At 44.4% G+C, this 16,607-nt stretch overlaps 1 protein-coding gene across 2 annotated transcripts in view; it reads right to left on the bottom strand.

Moving 5' to 3' along the window:
• LOC137623263 (probable tRNA (uracil-O(2)-)-methyltransferase) overlaps positions 1 to 16,607 on the bottom strand; it is an 88,353-nt gene that overhangs the window by 54,233 nt on the left and 17,513 nt on the right. For both annotated transcript variants that reach the window (XM_068354023.1, XM_068354024.1), the window contains exon 5: positions 13,247 to 13,369. In XM_068354023.1, the coding sequence (XP_068210124.1) occupies positions 13,247 to 13,369 (123 nt within the window). The remainder of the gene's footprint in view (positions 1 to 13,246; positions 13,370 to 16,607) is intronic.

Genomic DNA, 16,607 nt, shown 5'->3' on the forward strand with positions numbered 1-16,607 from the left:
TATGTCAATGGTAACAATGATAATATCACCCACAAAGTTAAATTCAGGTACAGTCAGACCTTACCATTCACAGGAACGATATTGGTGAATTTGACTTCACGGGGAGGCCCTCGACACCCATAAAGTAAAACAGTATTCATGGGTATTTAATCACAGTTATATAACACAAAATAAAGAACAGTCCTTGATATAAAAGAAAAAAAAATGACAACTTCGTAGATAATTTGTATTTTTCCTAAGTAAACAAAGCGTAGCTATCTAATAAGGGTATTACTTTCGGCGTAGCTGAAATGACGAGCCATTAAATTTTAATGAGGGTTAACTACCCATACCGCTAGTTAGCGGGAGTAGGGGAAGGTAGCTTGCTACCGGCCTCCCTCACACACCTGTGATTGAGCTCACTTTGCTTGGAGGTAGGACTTCAAGGGGGATAGGGCTGGTGAGTAAGTTTGCATAAATAGTTAAGGTTTGTATACATACATACATATACCATGGCACTTCCCCCAATTTTGGGGGGTAGCCGACATCAAACAAATGAAACAAAAAAGGGGACCTTTCCTCTCTACGTTCCTCCCAGCCTGACAAGGGACTCAACCGAGTTCGGCTGGTACTGCTAGGGTGCCACAGCCACCCTCCCACATTATCCACCACAGATGAAGCTTATAACGCTGAATCCCTTACTGCTGCACCGGAGGAAGCAGCAGGGCCTACCGGAACTGCGTCACAATTGCTCATCATTCATTCCTACTTCTAGCACGCTCTCTTGCCTCTCTCATATCTATCCTCCTATCACCCAGAGCTTTCTTCACTCCATCCATCCACCTAAACCTTGGCCTTCCTCTTGTACATCTCCCATCATCTCTTTCATTCATCACCTTCTTTGGCAGACAGCCATTTTCCATTCTCTCAACATGGCCAACCCACCTCAACACATTCATATCCACTCTAGCTGCTAACTCATTTCTTACACCCGTTCTCACCCTCACTACTTTGTTCCTAACCCTATCTACTCGAGATACACCAGCCATACTCCTTAGACACTTCATCTCAAACACATTCAATTTCTGTCTCCCCGTCTGTCACTTTCATTCCCCACAACTCCGATCCATACATCACAGTTGGTACAATCACTTTCTCATACAGAACTCTCTTTACATTCATGCCCAACCCATTATTTTTCACTACTCTCTTAACTGCCCCAAAACAAATTATCTACGAATTTGTCATTTGTTCCGTAACTGGAATACAAACCTCGCTATTTAATAGGGGTAACTCACCCATAAGGAAGGGTGAACGTCCCAGCCAATTTGGCTTTTGGCTTTACCCGGGGGCTCCTTATCTGAGGATGTCAGTACTAAAACATAAGGAGTGCCTGCACCTCCCTAAACCCTTGCTACGCAAGATCCACGGCCTACGCAAGCTGTGTGTTGAGGTAAATGGAAGTGTGACTGTCCAGGTAAAGTTATTCCGAGTTCTTTAGAAGGAAAAACAGTGTAACTAGGACTTTCAAAATACCATTGCGTCAGGGTATGGGGATGCAACAGTAGTACAGTAGTCTTAATACTAGGTTCACAAGGGAGCATAGTTTACCTACAGTGGTTTGAGGTCAGCTGTACAGAAAACCCAGGATGCTGCTTTCCCAAAGAGAGGGGAGAATGAAGAAGAGAGTAAGGGCTAGTCAAATCTTTTCATTCACGCAGACTAAAACCAGGTAACAATGCCCTCAACCTTCTGTTACTTGTCCAATAAGGAGCTTGAGGTTTTAAACCAGCTGTTGTGCAGCCACAACAGGACCAACAGAGAACGTATCGAGTCTCCTGTGGGTCATGTCTTACAGGTAGTGGGATGAGAAAGTGGTCTGACGATTCCATACCCCAGCTTGAAGAACCTGCGTCACTGAGAAGTTTCTCTTGAATTCCAGGGATGTATCTATGCCCGACATCATGAGCTCTGGGACGACGTGAAGGAGGGAGGTCTGGATTCAATGCATGGTCTACGACATTGCAAATCCATGCTAAGATGGTGTTCTTGGTGACCCTCCTCTTGCTGCTTCCTATGCTGACGAATAGTGAAGGCACACGGGGACGGGCTACGGCTGTTCTCTTAAGATATAGCCTCAAAATCCTCACTGGGCATAGTAAGAGATGGTCTGGGTCATCTGTTACAGTAAGGAGACTAAAATTCCGGAAGGAGTCGAATCGTGGATCCGCTACTCCCGGGTTCTGAGTCTTAGCAATAAACTCAAGGATGAAGCTGAATGTTACCTCTCCCCATTCCCTTGAATGGGCGATGTCGTATGAGAGACTATGAAGTTCACCGACTCGTTTGGCAACAGCCAAAGCTAGCAGGAACACCATCTTCCAAGTCAGGTGGCGATCAGTTGCCTGGCGTAATGGCTCATAGGGAGGTCTCTTAAGAGACCTGAGAACTCAAACCATGTTCCATGGGGAGGTCTCACTTCTGTCTGAGGGCAAGTAAGTTCATAACTCCATATGTGTAAGGAAAGTTTCAGAGATGAAGAAATGTCCATTCCTTTCAGTCTGAAGGCGAGGCTTAAGGCTGAGCGATAGCCTTTTACTGACGAGACTGACAGGCGTATTTCTTCACGCAAATAAACGAGGAACTTGGCTATTGTTGGAATAGTGGCATTAAGAGGAGAGATACCCCTTCCATGACACCAACCACAGAAGACTTTCCACTTTGCCTGGTAGACTGCTGCGGATGACTTGCAGGCATCCAGATATCCTAGTTGCAACTTGTTGCAAAAATCCTCTCTGAGAGAGGAGATGTTGGATAGTCTCCAGGCGTGAAGTCGTAGCAAAGCTACGGGTTTGTGGAATATGTTGGCATGTGGTTGTTTGAGTAGGTTGTGTCGTGGAGGGAGTTCTCTTGGGGGCTTCGTTAAGAGTTGCAGAAGGTCCGGAAACCATTCTGCATGATGCCATAGCGGAGCTATGAGGGTCATTGAAAGATTGACCATGTTCTGGTCTTGTTGAGTACCCTCCTCATCAGACAGAACGGGGGAAAGGCGTTAACGTCGACATTGTCCCACCGTTGTTGGAATGCATCTTGCCAGAGAGCCTTGGGGTATAGGACTGGGGAACAATACAGTGGGAGCCTGAAGTTCAGAGCCGTTGCGAAGAGGTCCACAGTCAGAGAACCCCACAAAGTCAGGACTTTGTTGGCTACTAGATGATCCAAAGACCACTCGGTACTCACTATCTGAGATGCTCTCCTCAGATTGTCGGTGAGCACATTCCTTTGGCCCGGAATGAAGCGTACCGATAGTGGTATCGTGTGGATTTTGGCCCATCTCAGTATCTCTACTGCTAGATGGGATAGATGCTGCGAAAAAGTACCTCCTTGCCTGTTGATGTAAACCACTACTGTGGTGTTGTCGCTCATCACCACCAAGTGGCCCGCCAGGAACTGTTAGAACTGTTGAAGGGCTAGAAAGACAGCTTTCATCGCTAGGAGATTTATGTAGAGGTACTCTTCTGACTCTGACCAGAGGCCTGAGGTCGTGTGGTGCAGCACGTGGGCCCCCACCCTTTTTGTTGAAGTGTCTGAGAACAGCATCAAATCTGGGGGGAGGAAGAGAAGATCCACTCCCTTTCTAAGGGAGAAATTGTCGACTGAAGAAGCCTGGGGACCCGTCGAGGACCCCTTGGGGACCTGTCGAGGACCTCTTGGAGAACGCCCTTCTTCAACAGGGTCTGGACTTCTGCTCGAAGGGCTTGCCCCATTTCCGATCCCATGGCAAGGGAGTCTATTGACACTGGATTCCTGGTCAGGGGAGGGAGAGATGTTATGAACGGGACGCGATATCCTAGATGGATCACGGAGATTGTCCAGGAATCGGCCCCGAGTAGTTACTTCCACCTGTTTGAGCAATTTTGTAGGCATCCCTCCACTAGTGGTAATGCAGGGGGACTGCCTATCCTAGCGTTTGCGGCCTCGGCTGCTCCCTCTAGGATCCTTTCCTCCCCTAGAGGACTTTTTGCCTTTCCTTTCCTTGACAGGAAAAAGATCATTAGACACTACTGTCTTCGCTGCTGGTTTCGTCGTCACGGTCTTAGTTGGATGGGACTGCTCAGGTTCTGGAGGTTTATAGGGCTTGGATGTTGAAGCCCTATGGAGGAGGGAGTCTCGATGAGACTTCTTCCACCTCTCAGCAGCAAGTTCCACGTCTTTAGGATCAAACAGGTGGGCTCCCTCTATAGAGGAATGTCTGAGCCTATCTATCTCGACGCTGAGGACCTGTTGGGGGGACCGGTTGGTGGCACCTCTCAGACACTGCATCTCAACGTTTCAAGATAGTGTTTGCCCACAAGTTCGACACTTAGTGGGCAAGAAACTCGATTGTGCGAGTGCCTGAGAGTAAAAAGGTCTCCATTGCCTTCCTGGTATGTTCCTTGGAAAAATCCTTAGATCGTATCAGGATACCCAAGGTCCCTAACCAGATGTCCAGCCATGAAGTAGCTTGCATCGCATACTTAGTGACCGTTTCCTGGTTAAGGACTTCGGCCGCCGAGAACAATACCTGCCGGCTGGAGAGTCTCTAAAGAGGGAATCCCCTGGTTAGCTCTTCTAGAGAGTGGTGAAGTGGAAGAGCTGAAATAGACTCCTCCAGGATCTAAAAGTACCTCCTCTGCTGTACACGAGGAGGTGGGAGGAGCTTGTTCGTAGAGCCGGCATGGTTGCAGATACAAACTCGGAGAGCTGTTGGGCGATCTTGTCCCTGGTACCTTTAACCCGAGACCAGGGCAGAGCTGCACTGGTCTTTGAGAGTTTCTGAGTGCCGAAGACGCGGTCTAAGACAGTGTCTTTGACCTCTCGAGGGGGTATCTCTGGGTTGGAAAACCCACTGAGAACCCTCATTAGAGTCACAACCTGCCATAATGCATGTTCTGATTCTTGTTGGTCTCCTCCTGATGTTGGACTCGCAGCGAAGTCTCCTTCTGTCCCCAAGAGCTCTTCTTGGGGTGAGTCGCGGACATTCCTCGAGTGGCTGGCTGTCTCCGTTCTAGTCCTGGTGGAGGACTTTGGCAGAGTCTTAGAGTCTTTGGACTCCTTCCTGGGAAGGAGGTAAGACTCCAACATCGAAGGCCCGAGTGTTGTGTCCCTCCTGATCTCTGATTGAGAGGAACTCTCCGCTTGAAGGGAGGTTTCCTCCAATGGTGGGATGGAAGAGTGCCTCTCCTCGTGCGATTCCCTTGGTGAAGGATGGTCTTCATCGGACAGAAAGGGAGAGTATCCCAGGGGAGATACTGGAGGGACTAGTCTCGATGGTCTGCACGAAGTCAGCTTCACCCCCGGAGAAGTGACCGCGTCAGAAACTCCTCTTATTCCTCTTCAAAGGAGTAGAGGAAGCCATGGTTCCGTGTCGTGAATCCAGAGCTATAGGTTGCTCTGACGAGCGGTCGGACAGGACAGGAAAGGCTTGAATGCCTGTGTTACAGCTCTGACTAAGGCACTGAACCAAGGCTGCTGGCTGACTAATGTACTGTCAGACAGATCCCCTGAAGGGAAAGGGACTGAAGGTTCCCTACGAGGAGTCACCGTAATAGGTGGGTCCACCTTAGAAGGTAGTTTAGGGAACCTGAACACCTCTGCTGGTGCCTGTTTCCCTTCTCCCGCAGGGCGCACTGGAATGCGTTTGTGTGGAGGGGAATGAGGCGAGGGTGACCTTGCTAGATGCAGTTCCTGCGGCCGTGCCCGTTGGCGCATGTGCGCGTGTGCAGGAGAATATTGGCGCATGTGCACGTGCTTAGGATAATACTAGCGCGCGTGCAGGAGAATATTGTCGCGGGCGCGCAGGAGAGTATTGGCGCGGGCGCGCAGGAGAGTATTGGCGCATGTGCGCAGGTGAAAATTGGCACGCAGGCGAGTGGTGGCGCGTGCGTATGTCTTGGTGCGTGCGCACGGGAGAGACATGGCGCGCAGGAGAACGCGGATGTCCAAGAGAGCGCTGGCGCGCAGGTGAGCACTGGATTGCACTTGTCGTTTCACCTGCGAAGTGTTGGCGCACAGGAGAATAATAGCACACAGGAACTTGTTAACGCGCAGGTGAATACTGGCTCACGGGAGTGCGCAGGTGAGTAATGGCGCGCAGGCTGGCACGTAGGAGGTAATTGGCATGCAGGTGAGTGTTGGCGCGCCGGAGAGCGCTGGCGCACAGGAGGGCGCTGGCCCACAGGAGGGTGCTGGAGCGTGGGAGATCGTGGGTGCACAGGCACATGAGGCTGCTGCCTTCTATGAGGGTGAGCAGGTTAAGAGGCACGCCAAAGTGCTGTAGAGTGCTGACGAGCTGCTGGTGAGCTCTGATGTCCTGTAGGTTGGCGAGCTGCAGGGAGATGGCGCACCGCTGCGCACATTGGTAGAGCTTCAAGAGACTTTACTGGTGACAGGAACGGTGATGGCAGGTCGGCAGGTCTGAAGGGTGGATAGTCTGGAACAGGGATTGCGAACAATCCGCAGAGAGGTCCAAGAACAAAGTCACAGAATTAGTTGCAGGGGCAGTGACAATCAATGAATGAAGGTCGGATGACTGCAGCGGAGGCTTCTCTGCAGGGGATGGCTGCGACGACAATGAACCAAAGAGGCGCCTTTTCACCAATGGTGAAGGCAAAGTAGAAGGCGAGCCTTCCGACGAATGCGCCCTCTGGGAGCCGTTGGATCGGCAAGTTAACTGTGCGCCGCAGCAGTCCTCCGAAGAGGAGTCTTTAAGAGTGAACTCCCCCGAGGGAGAGAAACATTTGCAGGAGAGACAGATGTTGGACTTAGTTTCCCCCTCGAAGGATGTTCAGGAACGGGGAAACTAAGTCGGCAGCAACTGCTGGAGACTCTGCAGGGGCAGAGGAGTTGGATGAAACCGCATGTGACACCTCTGACACAAAAACATCGACGAGGGTCAGAGGATCTACATCTGACGGCGACAATGACTGCTGAACAGAAGCACCCATGCAAATGAACTGTAGCAAAGCTTCCTTGGAGGGCGGACCTGTAAACCTCAAGGAAGACCAAATCTGCAAAAGAAGGGTTAGTGACCAGGCCTCACTCGGGGGGAGAGGTGGGGCCGCTTTGCTAGGGGAGGCAACATCATCTCTCAAGAACCGGGGTTGACCGACGTTAACTTGGTCTACGCTACTACCCAACGGTCTCTCGTACGAGGCCGAAGGAGTAGGAGCTTCGGAGAGAAATATCCCGCTTGAACTTCTTCTGCCGTCACCCAAACCTCTCCCACTGGGAGGAAGACCACTCCCTACACTCATTACACTTATTTTCACTATCACACCATTGACCTCTGCATACAGGACAAAGGGTGTGAGGATCAGTCTCCACCGCCGACATAAACATCCCACAAGGGCGGCCGGAGAGTCCAGGGCAGGTGCGCATGGTCGCAGAAGTCAATTTCGCAAACACACACTAAGAGAAAAAGAAGAAGCAAAAGTCATTAATGGCTGTCAATATTCGCCGAGGATAAAGAGCGGCAACGTCCGTTCACCATCCGGTCCGAAAGCAAAGTGAGCTCAATCACAGGTGTGTGAGGGCGGATACAAGCCACCCTCCCCTATCCCCGCTAACTGGCAGCATGGGTAGTTAACCCTCGTTAAAATTTAATTGCTCGTCATTTCAGCTACCGAAAGTAATACCCCTATTAAATAGCGTGATCTGTATTCCAGTTACATAACGACTAGATGTTTATAAATTTTGCTGTTTTTATACTCACTTAGCTTTCATATTCCTTCTCTTTCAAAACTGGCTAAATGTTGACCTCTACCCTAAAAGAAAATATTTCCTGTTTTCTTTCCTTGTAACAGTACTACACTTCTACTACAGTATTAGCATCATATACATGGTGGAGTATGGCAATACTAGTGCATAGATATTTCATATCCTTTTGTTTTCCAGTTCTCTTGTCAACAGCCCTACCCAAGCTCCACATTGTGATTTTGTGTTTATGAAGTTTTATAGAGACTCATTACTTATTATTAAAGATTATTAGAAAATCTCTTTTGACTTCTTTGTTTCCTTGTGAGGTTATTCAAGAGATTTATTACTGGGAGATCAGCCTCATTCTTTCCACTCTAAGTCCCATTCTGAGGATAAATGTGATCTGAATAACTATGGGAAGAATACTCACCTTCAGTTAGTAGTTGTTCAAGCTAAAGATTCTAGTTGTCAAAGAAAATTGCTTTCCAACTCATAGGAAAAGTCAGCGAGACTAGGTTAGTTCATTACTAAGGAAGTAAGATTACCGACGTGATGCTGTTATTACCAAGCTTGGGGGCTTGATAGTAATGAGCTCCATAGCCTTTTTATTAATTTTGCTAAGTGTATGCAATCTCAACAGGCCAGTGAGCCATTGAGCAAAGATGGCAATATTAGCCTAACCTGGCCTGTTTCAAATCCTAAGCTAACTCCTCAAGTTGAGCCATGTTCTCTAAAATTACTTTAGGCCCTTCTATTGTAAATCTTGTCTTTTCTGTAATCCAGTCAGCTCTATACAATCACTGGATTCCAAAAATGAAGACCAGGCAGGCAGTTGGGATCCTAATCACCTGCTGAAAAAAGCACTCATGAGCAACCTATATCTACTTTAACAATAATGTGGCATATTGGAAGGTCCCAGTGAACTATGAGTAACATATATCAAAATCTTTTTTAAAAGCTTCAGTTTGAGCTCAGAAACAGTTGCACCATGTTTTGAATAACAGTGGGTAACAGCTTCATATAGGCTTGGACACTAGCTCACCTCAGTTTTTACCTAGCAGCGTTAATGTAAGTGCTAGTATCTCTACTGACAAAACAAATCACATGCCAAGTTCTTTGAATATTTTAAGACATCTAGATTCCAATAAATTATTCCAACAACCAAAGATTTCTGGATAACAAATTACCTAAAATCTTTGCAATTATACCAGATGCAGATAAATCGAATCCTATATTATTATTATTATTATTATTATATGCTAAGCTACAACCCTAGTTGGAAAAGCAGGATGCTATAAGCCCAGGGGCCCCAACAGGGAAAATAGCCCAGTGAGGAAAGGAAATAAGGAAAAATAAAATATTTTAGGAATAGTAATATTATTAAAATAAATATTTCCTATTTAAACTATGAAAACTTTAACAGAGCAAGAGGAAGAGAAACTAAATAGAAAAGTGTGCTAGAGTGTACCCTCAAGCAAGAGAACTCTAACCCAAGGCAGTGTAAGACCATGGTACAGAGGCTATGGCACTACCTAAGAATAGAGAACAATGGTCTCCTAGAAGAGCTGCTTACCATAGCTAAAGAGTCTCTTCTACCCTTACCAAGAGGAAAGTAGCCACTGAACAATTACAGTGCAATAGTTAACCCCTTGGGTGAAGAAGAATTGTCTATTAATCACAGTGTTGTCAGGTGTATGAGGAAAGAGGAGAATCTGTAAAGGATAGGCCAGACTATTCGGTGTCTGTGTAGGCAAAGGGAAAGAACCGTAACTAGAGAGAAGGGTCCTATGTAGTACTGTCTGGCCAGTCAAAGGACCCCATAACTCTCTAACGGTAGTATCTCAACGGCCGGCTGGTGCCCAAGCCAACCTACTACTACCTATCTTTGAAAATATTGCAAATGGACTTACAACACTTGATAGTGGCAATACTCAAATAAGATCTTGGAATTTCACTTATATAACAGCATCAGTTTAAATTTTCTCTTCCATTTTATAACAAACCATGACCTGATGCTTTTATGTACTGTATATCCAGTTAAAAGATGCAGTCACACTTATATAATTGTGAATGCAAAAAACACAGAGTCACAGGAGCTCAAATACAGCACAGCATACTCAGTTATATAACTAATGAAAGCACATTGATACTGATGCTGTTATATAAGTGAATTTTCAAGCCCTTGTACTATAATGGCTTTTGACCTTTTTTGTTTGGTATTATAAAACTGAAAATACTTTCCTGTATTTAGTGTTATATAACTATGAATACTATAGTCTATTTTTTATAGCAGTGCATATTTGCACTGACTCACAGGGGGTGCCCTTTTAACTCGGAAAGGTTCCTGATACCTGATTGGTCGGAAGTATTTTTGTCCGAACACCTTCATTGTTCTCAAATAATTACAAAGTAATGTGAATCAAAACTTATTTACTAACCTATATTTCTTCATCACATATATGTTTTGTCAATAAACAATATGAAAGAATAAATATATTATAAAGTATCGTCATGGTAAGTCTAAATTTAATAACCCTATTTGCCGAAGTCAACGACAGCAGCTTGTTTTCGGATGCACGCTTTGTAATTTTGTAATTTTTCACATATTTTAACACAAATTGGGATAAATTACACTCAGCATAAGGTAAACATGTTATTATAAACTTTCTTTGAATACCAGAATTTACCAAAAACATGGAATTAACGAAACCCTATACTTGTGAAAACTTATGGGGAGGTAAAAGAACAGCCTGCAGTGGCCTGGCGAGAAAACAATCCCTTCTGATTGTCATAGACGTAGTTTTTTTTTCCGTAATATAGTTCAGCCTATTCCTTTTAGATAAAATAGTCTTGCATTGTCTCTCTTCTTAATATTTTGCTTATTATTTTCCCACATTCCTGTTTCTCACCTAATATCTATCTATTTTCCCAGATATCCCTTCTTTCATATAGGCCTATGTGATATCCGCACTACGATTCCTTATGTTTTGTACCTTACGTCAGTAAGTATGTAAATAATAATAACAACATAAATTTTATGCTGTGTAGCAAGTATAGCCTATTTTGTAAACCTGTTCAGTAGCTCACATTATATCAAATGAAATTAAGCATAGTAATTTTTTTTTTTTTTTAATTCCCGCCTCTACACTATTTCAATGAGACTAGCACGCACTTCCCTTCAGGCCAACACTCTCCACAGAGGCTAAGAAATAAGGAATCGTAGTGCGGATATCACATAGGCCTATATGAAAGAAGGGATATCCGGGAAAATAGATAGATATTAGGTGAGAAAGAGGAATGTGGGAAAATACTAAGTAAAATATTACGAAGGGAGACAATGCAAGACTATTTAAACTAAAAGGAATAGGCCGAACTATATTACGGAAAAAAAAAACTGCGTCTATGACAGTCAGAAGGGACTGTTTTCCCGCCAGGCCGCTGCAGGCTGTTCTTTTACCTCCCCATAAGTTTTCACAAATATAGGGTTTTATTAATTCCCATGTTTTTGGTAAATTGTGGTATTAAAAAAAGTTTATAATAACATGTTTAACTTATGCTGAGTGTAATTTATCCCAATTTGTGTTAAAATATGTGAAAAATTACAAAATTACAAAGCGTGCATCCGAACATAAGCTGCTGTCGTTGACTTCGGCGGATTGGGTTATTAAATGTAGACTTACCATGACGATACTTTATAATATATTTATTCTTTCATATTGTTTATTGACAAAACATATATGTGATGGAGAAATATAGGTTAGAATATGAGTTTTGATTCACATTACAGTACTTGGTAATTATTTGAGAACAATGAAGGTGTTCGGACAAAAATACTTCCGACCAATCAGGTATCAGGAACCTTTCCGAGCTAAAAGGGCATCCCCTGTGAGTCAGTGCAAATATGCACCGCTATAAAAAAGAGACTACAGTATAGTACTGAAGTCTTTTCTTTTAAGGCTAACTTATTTTATATTTATACTGTATTGGTTTCCGGTGAAAGTGGGGCTGAGACAGGGATGTGTGATGTCGCCATGGTTGTTTAACTTTTATGTTGATGGAGTGGTGAGAGAGGTGAATGCTCGAGTGCTTGGATGAGGATTAAAACTGGTAAACGAGAATGACCATGAATGGGAGGTAAATCAGATATTGTTTGCGGATGATACTGTACTGGTTGTAGACACAGAAGAGAAGCTTGGACGATTAGTGACAGAATTTGGAAGAGTGTGTGAGAGAAGGAAGTTTAGAGTTAATGTGGGTAAGAGTAAGGTTATGAGATGTACGAGAAGGGAAGGTGGTGCAAGGTTGAATGTCATGTTGAATGGAGAGTTACTTGAGGAGGTGGATCAGTTTAGGTACTTGGGGTCTGTTGTTGCAGCAAATGGTGGAGTGGAAGTAGATGTACGTCAGAGAGTGAATGAAGGCTGCAAAGTGTTGGGGGCAGTTAAGGGAGTAGTAAAAAATAGAGGGTTGGGCATGAATGTAAAGAAAGTTCTATATGAGAAAGTGATTGTAAAAACTGTGATGTATGGATCGGAATTGTGGGGAATGAAAGTGATGGAGAGACAGAAATTGAATGTGTTTGAGATGAAGTGTCTAAGGAGTATGGCTGGTGTATCTCGAGTAGATAGGGTTAGGAACGAAGTGGTGAGTGAGAACGGGTGTAAGAAATGAGTTAGCAGCTAGAGTGGATATGAATGTGTTGAGGTGGTTTGGTCATGTTGAGAAAATGGAAAATGGTTGTCTGCTAAAGAAGGTGATGAACGCAAGAGTTGATGGGAGAAGTATAAGAGGAAGGCCAAGGTTTGTGTGGATGGATGGAGTGAAGGAAGCTCTGGGTGATAGGAGGATAGATGTGAGCGAGGCAAGAGAGCGTGCTAGAAATAGGAATGAATGGCGAGCGATTGTGACGCAGTTCCGGTAGGCCCTGCTGCTGCCTCCGATGCCTTAGATGACCGCGGAGGTAGCAGCAGTAGGGGATTCAGCATTATGAAGCTTCATCTGTGGTGGATAATGTGGGAGGGTGGGCTGTGACATCCTAGCAGTACCAGCTGAACTCGGTTGAGTCCCTTGTTAGGCTGGGAGGAACGTAGAGAGTAGAGGTCCCCTTTTTGTTTTTGTTTCTTTGTTGATGTCGGCTACCCCCCCAAAATTGGGGGAAGTGCCATGGTATATGTATGTATGTACTGTATAAAAAAAAAAGTCTAGGAGTGTCAGTTAGGGTGCACTACAGTAATTATTTGGTTTTTCACAATTCGCTTATAAGGTCTCACTGTACTGGTTAAGCAACAAAGAATCAAGTGAAATTATTCTTATCAAAATTAATTCATATTGAATAACATTTTGGGGTTTGACTGCCAGTGATAAACCAGACATAGAGGCAATCATAAACAAGAATGAAATCTAAGTCAATGGTAAATAGGATTCTTCTCTTTATTCTAAGGCATATTAGGAAAGTCTAGATTACAGCAATTCTCAAAAGTAAGCCTTGATGAATCTTCAAATAGGATATTTTACATTCATTTGTGTTTACCTGTAATAACAGCAAATACTATTCCACTGTCGCCCAGTCTGAAGGAGTAATTGATGCGAGGAAGAGCAGTAGTTGATTGCTGCATTGGTCTGGTTATATAGGACACTGTTGTCTTCCATCCATCTACAAACAAACAAAAATTACAAATGTCTATAAATAAACTATAAAAATCTGAGTCCTTTAGTTTGAGTATACTTTCATCAAAGCTCAATATGGCTGTTAAAACTTTAACAAGGTGGATGTAGTTACTATCGGGTGGCGGGCACTGAGCTCTCACTTTGACCTAAAGCCTAGAATTTGTGGAGTGGGTGAGGTAGGAAGTGTAACTTTAAAGGACTCAAGTTTAGTAGTTAGAAAAACAAAAATTAATTTTTAAAATTTGTGATTTATTCCTACACAAATAAAAACCCTCATCCTTTAGTAGGAGACTTAACCTTAGGAAGGAGAAATTGCCTATAACTAACAGGCTGGTTTACTTTCCATTAAATTGTAAAGGTACTTTGGTCGTAAATAGAAGCAAAAGTGCTGACTCCTGTTTACTTCCTAAAGACAAGTTCATGAAAATGAGGCAGGTGTTAGCCTAGGTCACTACCCGGGGTTGGTAGATGGTCAAGGTAGCCCCTATATGCATGGAGGATATGTTGTTTAAATATATGGTCATTATAACATGGGTGCATATATTTGCTCATCCTCCCCTTTGCCTGAGAGAATGGAGGATACACTTCCAAATGAGCATTGCTAAAAAATTTGCTTGATCATGTGGCTCACCTGCATCTATTGTCCAATCCAGCAGATAACAAAGTGACTGCTGCACCCCGAGTGGGAAGAAAGATGAGGTACAAAGGTCAGTCTATCTTACCTCTCATTCTAAATTTACAACACAACTGCTACCTTAGACGAGATGTTTCTTGTCTTGTGAGGGAGCTACATTTGCTACAAGAACAGTTAACGGACTAAAACTGGGCCAAGGATACCAGCATTCAGGGACCTGTGTGCACTCCCATAGATAATGGGAAGAGAAGGTTTTGTCGTTACTTGACTCTGTATTCATGAATTGCACCCACAACAAATTCTTCCCGAGAGCTGGGACAGATCCGTAATGTCTATCTCAGTGCGTATGAATCTATGATGGTTCTTTTGTCTCCCTGCCTGAAGGAGCCAGAAAGAAACAGAGTTCTGTTATATTTTCCCTTATCCCTTATGTTGCTGTAAGAAAAATCTTAGCATTCTCCCAGAACAGGAAGACAAGTCATCCTGTTCCCAGCTAGTCAATTCTTGTAGGGAAGTTATGAAGAAGAACTAAGTTGTGAACAGCTGGATTTTATGTCCTGAATACAATTCCTGAAATGAGTGTTATGGAGATCCTCCATCTTCCAGAATGACTTGTCACAAAGGCAAAGTTGACTTTTCCTACTTGCTGCTTCAGGACTAGGCTAGCAGAACAGTCTCGAGGATTTTATCTGCCGTCTATCTCATAGGTTTGAGAAGTACCACTTTAGAGGCCTGTAACTGGCAAGATGTTCCCTGCAGCTTGATCTTTCTGGAAGCCCCTCATGGGCATTGTCGATTCTTGCAGAGAGTCTAGGCCCAAAACCTAATTAAAAACTTGGGTCAAGGGTTGAGCAGTAGCCTTCATTGCAAGAATAGAGGAGCTTTTCTGACAAAGGAATATAGCTGATCTGGATACTGCTCAGAGTCTGGCAGCTTGGGAGCAGATAGGTTCGTGCTAATCCTTTCTGTCGTTGGCCATCTGTTTCGTTATCGGGAAAGCGGGTGGAAAAGAGATATCATATAGAATACCTAGGGAGATTTGAAGGTCCACCCGAACGCTGACGATGAACTGGGACTGGGGAGCAGAAACAGGAAGTTTCTTGTCCAGTTATCGTAATGGCAAGGTTGTCAAGCAATTGTGAAAACCTGTGGTTGGAAAGATTTCTGCTACACAATGATGAAGGGATAATAATTGATCCTTACACAGAGTCTTTATCCCCCGTGTGTGTTAGCTCAAACAGTTCGCCTACCTAGATGAACTTTTCAAACAGTTCTACGAAGCATGAAGTTGTTTAACTTCGCTGATCAGATGAGAAGCAAGGTTTCTACGTGATACAGATGTCAAGACAATCTTAGTATGACTGGTCAAGCTAGGACTAGGAAACAGGAATGTGTAGAACTCCATTTGCTGGACGTCTGCTTACCATCCTGCTGCTGGAGTGTTGTCTACCTATATGATTTCTGGAAGTCTCTAATGAAGCAGCAGGATGAGGGCAGCACTGTTTATCCTGACTGAGGAGTAAGCGCTCTGTCTTATGGGAGACTGAGTACTATGAGTTACATATCGAAATAACTGTATTAGTTATGTTCCCGGTACCTACTACTCCTCCAGGTATGTGCTGTTCTCCTCGATACATGAGTGGAGAAAGAAAAATCAGGGATACCCCATGCCAACCAAAACCTCCTGCCTCAGTGACATCTTCCTCAGGTCAGAAGCAGCAACACAAGTTATGGGGACTGAAATCGGTGAAAAGTCAGCCGAGTGTAGACCGTGCAATAACATAATTCATATGAAGACCAATCTCTCAGAAAGATGAAGTTCAAGAATGTGGAGCTTGTATGCATCAAGCATGTACACATGGCGGCTTTAAGGGTAGAGGTTATATGTGGGAGACCTTGGGTATCCCAGCACTTAGGGTTCTGGTTCATGGAGATTTCACGCATGGAGAGCTAGCACACAGGGATCATTCCAATGCGTAGAGATCCAGGGCGTGTGGATGCAGCGCATGGAGATCTAGTGTATAGGGTTCTGGCTCATGGAGATTTAGAATTTAGCGAGATCTAGTGGTTTAAGTCGTAAGGTATGAGGTTTCTGAGCGTGAGTCTCTTAAGCACTAAGACCTAGCTCATCACATAGCTACATGTGGAGACCTCCCGTGTACAAATGAATGGCAATACTGGCAGAGACTGTATGTGTGCACATTTCTTTATGTGCTTGCCAATGTTTCTTTCCATAAGAAATAACGTTTGGCACTCGCAGGGAGGGCTAGTACTGGACTGTCTCTCTCAAGGGAGATAAACGGTAGAAATCACTCAAACGTAGCTCCTATCAATTGGACTTCCTGGACTACTCGTACATCTTAATTGCTCTCTTAAGGGAAGTTACAGGGAAGAACTTTAAGTTCGCCTTCACAGGGTAGCACAAGCCGATGATGACAATCTCATGCGAAAAGAAAGGGATTCTTAGACGCACCAGCAACCCAGGAGTTATGACCTTAGTTTCTTCCCGGGATTAGAAAAACACTGAAATAAAGGGGAAAGGTGGCATCCCTTTCCATAAAAGTCGGTAGCATCTTCCTCCGATGGAAGC

This window comes from Palaemon carinicauda, chromosome 30 (assembly GCF_036898095.1).
Source record: "Palaemon carinicauda isolate YSFRI2023 chromosome 30, ASM3689809v2, whole genome shotgun sequence".
NCBI classification, from domain to species: domain Eukaryota; kingdom Metazoa; phylum Arthropoda; class Malacostraca; order Decapoda; family Palaemonidae; genus Palaemon; species Palaemon carinicauda.